The 6,640-nt window shown below is 36.2% G+C and overlaps 1 protein-coding gene across 1 annotated transcript in view; it reads right to left on the reverse strand.

Moving 5' to 3' along the window:
* The window catches only part of PTPRO (protein tyrosine phosphatase receptor type O), a 226,687-nt gene that overhangs the window by 29,277 nt on the left and 190,770 nt on the right, over positions 1-6,640 (reverse strand). The window contains exon 18 of the mRNA XM_046654656.1: positions 2,011-2,046. Coding sequence (XP_046510612.1) covers positions 2,011-2,046 — 36 coding nt within the window. The remainder of the gene's footprint in view (positions 1-2,010; positions 2,047-6,640) is intronic.

Genomic DNA, 6,640 nt, shown 5'->3' on the forward strand with positions numbered 1-6,640 from the left:
AACCCAGGGAGAATGATTCCTGGTTAAAAGCTTTCCCACTTCAAACTTGCTGTCCTCCAAAACAATGGCTGAATGTGGGGCTCCTGGCCTGGAATGGACTATATTAGAGCTGCACCCTCTGGCTGCTGTCTTTGAGCAGTGCGTTGACCTTAAAGTTGGATTTAATCATTCTAGTTTTCATCTCATTACCAGGCAAATGGGAGCATCAAGATGGAAAGTGAATTGGAGAAAATATTTATGGGTTAGAAAAAGCAAAAGTAGGAAGAAGAGGCAAAATAAAGACAGAGGAAGAATCAGCAACTAGAAGAATGAGCATCAGGGTGAGGAAGAAGATGGTGGAGAGGAGAAAAAGAAAGCTGAGAGGGAGCAGAGATAAACAGGACAAAGATTTAAAGGGAAAAGGGGAAAGAGAAGGTGTGGAAAGGAGTGGTGGAATGAAGGTAAGTGGAGACAGGAAAGGGGAGCTGGGGGTGGTGGGGAGGCGTTTGAGTGAAAGAGAAAAGTAAAGAAAGGTGAGCAGGAAAGGCCCTCAAGAAATGGCTTTTAGAGAAGCAGGGAGGATTAGAAGGAAAATAAGAGGGAAGGAGGAAGTTAGTGTGATGTGAGGTTTTGGCTTGTGGGCAGTGCCACCAATCCCACACTCTACCTCAATTTTTGTCCACAGCCTGCTTCTCCTTCTCCTGTCTGCCTGGGTCTTGGGAGGAGCAAGCCCTGAAAGAGTCTCTGCTTTTGGTCCTAAGACTCTGTCCTGTAACTTCTCGAGTCTATGCCTCTCTACCTCACTTAACAACCCAACCAATAATTTGGGGCAAGAAAGTCTTCCTGTTTCTGTCAAATCATTCCTTCCAGGTGGCAGTCTTCCTCCTCTGTTTCAGCTGATCTTGTCTTTCCTACATCACTTGATACATGCAAGTGGAATGTGTACTCATTAGATTTAGGAAAAATTATCCTGTTATTTATATGTGCCACAAAATTATATGTCACTCAAGGCTAAATAGAAATATTTTTGTATCCACTTTTCTTTTGTACTATGTCCTCCATGGTTTCGTCCCATTAATGTGGATGCCATAGATCTGGCCAGAATCTCTAATTGCCTCATATGAATTCACCAATATTCTATCTTAGGTAAGCATCAAAGATGAACTCTATTTATAGGAATGGTCTACTTTTTATATGCAGTGTTTTAATTAAAGGCCTAGAGGTGATAATCTGGTTAGTCTTTTGAAATCAACTGATGGCTAATTTTCACTCATCACAATCTTAATTCTTATGACATAACAGTTTAGTAGATAGTGAAACCACAGGCTATCTAGAGAAATTATCCTTTTCTATTTACTGTAAACATTTACTGAGACAGCATTCTGCCAAGTATTTATTATAATATCAAAGAGAGTGAAAGCCTTTTCCTGCAATAAGCACAGAATTTCAAAATACAAAATGGCAAAGGTTTTTAGACAACTTTGATGTAGCTAAATATTAGATTTTTTATAGATTTAGAATAGCAGACTTCCTTCTGCGAGACTTATAATTCTGGATTGCCCATTCTGTCTCAGATTTCAAATGGTGATCATTTTCCTTATTCCTGACGTAGTTTCTGTGATACACTTTCTCAGTGGTCACTGCCATCTGTTTGTATAAACACACAAACACATAATAGCTTAGCCATTATAATATACATTTGCCTCTTTCTTAAGCGTCCCTTCTATTTAAAGATAAGCAATCTCTTTAACTTGAAAAGTTTAGATAATTACGAAGAGCATTCATTTTTATATGAAATATTTGTAAATGAAATAGTAAGAAAAACTTACATCAAAGTTGCTAAGAGACTAGATCTTAAGTGTTTTCACCACAAAAAGAAAAATGATAATTATGTGACATGGCGGAGGTGTTAGTAAAGCTACAGTGGTAATCATATTGCAATATATTAAGAGTATCAAATCAACACATCGTACACCTTACACTTCCACAACCTTATATGTCAATTATATCTCAATAATAAAAAAAACTTACTTAGTCAGTTTCCTCTTCTTTAAACCATTTTTACTCCTGAGAATTAAAAAAAAGACAAATTTATCTGGGCAAAAGAATTGATAAACATAATGATTAAACTTGAAGAGTCTTCAATAATTACATCAGGCACCTCAATTTTATTTAATTTTCATTAAACATATCTCATGTTGTTTAATTACTTTTCCTTAAATGAGAAGATAATGATAATAATTTCAGATTCACTTTTACAAATTTGATTAGGCTGCACTTCATAGATCATATTTTCCAAAAACTGAATTCTAGAAATATAATAATTTCTTGCTGCCAGTGAATAAGTTGCTAAAGTACTTTGTAAATATATAGAAGTATCCACTGCCTGAACACTCCAGGCTCTACAGGCAAGAAGAAAAGAATCGGAGAATAAAAGTGAGCACTGACGATGGGAGGGTGGATGTATTGGTCTCTTAATTAAAGACTAAAATAAGCTTTTCAGACATTTTTGTTGGGCACGTGAATTTGTGCTATCGTGTTGGCATGTGTTTTATATAATTCTCTTATGGCATTGTTCTTATTCAATTTTGAATTAGTTTTTAAGCTGTCTGAAGAACTATCTGCTTGTTCTGAATTCATGACTAGTCTGTATGCTCAAACACATGCAATGCTAATGTATGCTTCATACATAATGCTGTGCATGTCAATTACATTTTTAAGGGGATATTTAGGGTAATCGTTTTCAACCAACAAGTAAGACAATTGATCTAAGTTAGCTAACGCTAAGATAGTATCTACTGAAACACTTAAATATTGTATTTTTATTGTCTTATTTAAATGGTAAATATTGATACATGACTGTGAGTGACAATTTTTATACGTAATTTTTGAAAGTCTTTAAATATCAGTGGAAGCACCCAACCTTTCAGAAAATAAACAATCTGTGGTAAATAACCAGCTGTGATCTGAGGACTGTCATGTGCCAAAATGTTTATTTATATTGAAAATTATGAGTGTTTGAATACCTCCACTTCTGGAAAGCCTTAGCAGAATCAAGCACACTTCCTCTGTGCTTTCATAGCCCGTTGCTTATGGAGTATTTCTCACATGGTCTGACTGTCGGTTGCTTATGCACTTCTTGATAGACTGCCCTCTGCCCCCAGAGCTGAACACAGTTAATGGTACGCGTAGGAGGTGGCCAACAGATGCTTATTTAATTGAATTGAAACAAAACATCTTTGCTGTGTCACGCTCATGACTTTACTTAATGATTCAATTAAGAATTTCATTCTAGAGTTGGGCATGTGAGGTCCACTTGGGGAAATGGGGCTTGTGGATGAAGTGGAAGTAATGCAGGGTAAGAAATGTAGGGAAATACCCAGAAAGAAAAGTGGTGTTTCTGGTTTTCATTTTCTGGTTTCACGTAGTTTGATTTCTTCTTCCTTCTGAGTAAAGACAATCCATTCAATAGTTTCTATCCTGTTTTTTCTCCTTCATCCTCTTTGTCTTCCATACTTGGGATTTAGAGGGAATAGACACGCCAATTTTTACTTTGCCTCTCCTTCATTCCCTCAAGACACACTGTAATGTTGGACAGAGCTGTATCATATAGGCATTTGGAACCTAAAGAAATACTTACTGAATAACTTTTTACTTAGCTCTTGTGATGATAATTTAGTTAACTTTAGGAATCCCACATTTATTTCACCGAGTAGGAGCCAACTACTTTAGTGCTTTACAAAAGCAGAATATTAGCATAGACAACTAACAGTTCTGGTAAAGTCAGGAGGCTGCCAATATATTTTGTGATTGGGAGTAAAATTTAAAAAAAATGGAAACCTTTCCTATCCAAACAGACTTTAAGGGAAACTGGGGCAAAATAAATGTATGTGGGAGGGTGACACTGAATAAATTCAGGGCTGAGTTTTTAAGCTGCTACTATTTAGCAGTGGTGTAGACATCTGATTCATGGAGGGGAGTCACTTTTTTTTTTTTCAATCTCATTCATTGACTGAATGAGCTTTAAATACAATGTAAAGTTCTACCACATGTTTTGTATGACATTGTCATACACTTATCTTCATATGTGTGTAAGTGTATGTCTTCATGATGTGTGTACAACTTTCATTATTCTGATTAGATTTTGCTGAATTCCTGTAGATTCCAAAAGGTTCCTGTATCCGAAAGATATGGGACAGGATAGGACTGAATTATGAGACTCCACAGAAACACTGATAGAATTTTCCTACATTTTCAGTTGCTGTGCTAATGCTAAGACTAAAATCAGAGGAAAATTCACTTTTAAACATGTAAGTTAAGGCTTTGCTAACAATTTTAACTTCAGTACATTACGGAAAGAGATAGTGTGTGTGTACGTTACAGTGAAAATTTTGGGTAATGATTACTTAATGTATCTTCTTGTCTTTGCAAAAGATTTTCTGAATAACATAAATAACAGCCATCAGTCATACACTATATATACATAGAGGACCATGCACTGCTTTTAGCTTTTCTCTTTCACTTATATTAGGCAAGGTTCTAAACCCTAATGACTTCAAGAAGTTAAGATGAATTCGTCATAAGTTCTTCATGGTTATGACAGTCTTGGAAAGCCAAACAGACTGAAATTCATTCCAAAGAGGAATATGAGGCAATGGCAGAGACACGGGATTTATAATGGTTAAAAACAAACAAAAAAACCCCCAAAACATAAACCCCCAAAACTCTAGATGCCCCCAATTTCATAAGCACTACTTACTCTTTTATGAGCTAAATGGAAATCATCCTTAAATCTTAAAGTGGCCTTTAGAGTTATATCATTCTCTGAATAGAAGATGCAATAACCATGAGTAAAGCTGAGCAGTTTAAACTCAATGTTACTTCGTGCTTAAAATGTCAACTGTTGAGGACTGAATACTTGAGTAGAGTATGGGGTGACTATAGTAGAAAAAAAAGAGAGTAATAATACTGAATCCAGATAGAGCTAGCCCAAATGAAGTGAGTTTCTTTGAACAGGAAACACAATCTGAGATCATGAGTCAGAAATCCTGGCAGAATATAATCTTGAGACTAAGCCAATGGGCACTGGTGCTCCACACTGATTCTGCTATCATCTCTGGAAAAGATTCAAGCAATACTATGAGAGAGGAGCCTCTTGATTTCCACACAACCTCCAGAGCCATCGGGAGGATTTTAGAAAATCAACAGGAACACATATTTCCATGAAGTTGACAGTTTAGAGAAGCTGGACAGAGTGTTAGGAAGGAGGAAGGGTGGGTGGCTCTATTATTTGTGGTGGTTGTTAGCAGGGTAGGTGACATATGAAGACAAACACATCTGATGGAGAATTAAAAATGACTATTTAGCAAATGAAAGCAGGGGAAAATATTCACAAGGTATTAGATGAAGAGGGAAGTGGTAAACAGTCAGGAATTTGGGTGGGTTTGTGAGTACTGCGCTATTCTTGAAGGAGCAGGGACCATGAATATTACTTCTTTTATAGCTGGCATGGCACAAGCCTAGGGCTGAAAATATGATTATGTTCAGTGTGTTTCCATTGATTGATATGTGGGCAGTTTACTGAAAGTGACCCAAAGCATGGGGCTCTGTGTTTTCTCTTCTCTTCTCACCTGAAGATAACCATTTATAATCTCAAGAACATGCTTCTAAAAACTGTTGAAGGGCTTTTTCCCCCTAATTTGGGTCTCATGCTATTTGATCAGTACTATATAGCAGACCATGAAGGGGTTACTGAAATTTGAAGATGTGTTCATCAGGGGCACTAAGAAATACATGCAAATAAGCATAGGCTCACCTAATATAAGCTTAAAACAAGCTGTGGAAAATGAGAAAGTCCAAGAATTAAGCAGGAAAATGAATATAATATTATAGACATCTTTCATTTTAATTGAAATCTGTGGAGGGTAAATTTAAGTATCCTTTTTGCTACAAGTAATCTAATGATAGGTTGAATACTTGAGGATGATTAATAGATGCTCAGTTAAAAGTAAACGTATGTTTTGAAGGTGAAAACAGAATTTATGTGCACTACTCATACCTATAAACTATCTGATGTTAAATGCTTAAAATATTGAGTTGACTATGGTGAAGCCCTATACTGAAAACTGTTGTTAAAACAAACTTAGAATAACAGCAAGTGGGTCCTTATACCCAGTACATTCCTCTCTCTGGCTTTATTACTTATACATTGATGTTTACTATGTTTCAAAAATTTTCCTCTTGTCTCTCTTTTTAAAGAAAATACAAATTCTGGTATCAACAATCTCTGTTGTGAGGAAGTCTTTTTTTAATATTTCTTCCATTGCAACTTGAAGTCCTAAACTTTGCCAGCTGTTTCCTCCAGAGGCGCTGAAGTACATTTGATCAATTCGCTTTTTAAATAAATAACTCTCCAGATTGCTTTTCATCTTTCCTTCTCCCACCCCGTGGGCCATGTTTTCCAGTCCATGAACTATTTTTATTGCTTTTTTCTGAGTTCTTCTCAAGTTGTTCACGTCTGGATCTGTATGTACATAATTTAGTACCTAAACACCATAGGCTAATACTTAAGGACAGTGACTTTTTGGTCAGTTTTCGGGGACGACTTTACCTTTTTTCTTATGGCTCAGGAAAGGAAATACTCCTTCTAGATACTTTAGTC

Source organism: Equus quagga, chromosome 1, assembly GCF_021613505.1.
Source record: "Equus quagga isolate Etosha38 chromosome 1, UCLA_HA_Equagga_1.0, whole genome shotgun sequence".
Taxonomy (NCBI): domain Eukaryota; kingdom Metazoa; phylum Chordata; class Mammalia; order Perissodactyla; family Equidae; genus Equus; species Equus quagga.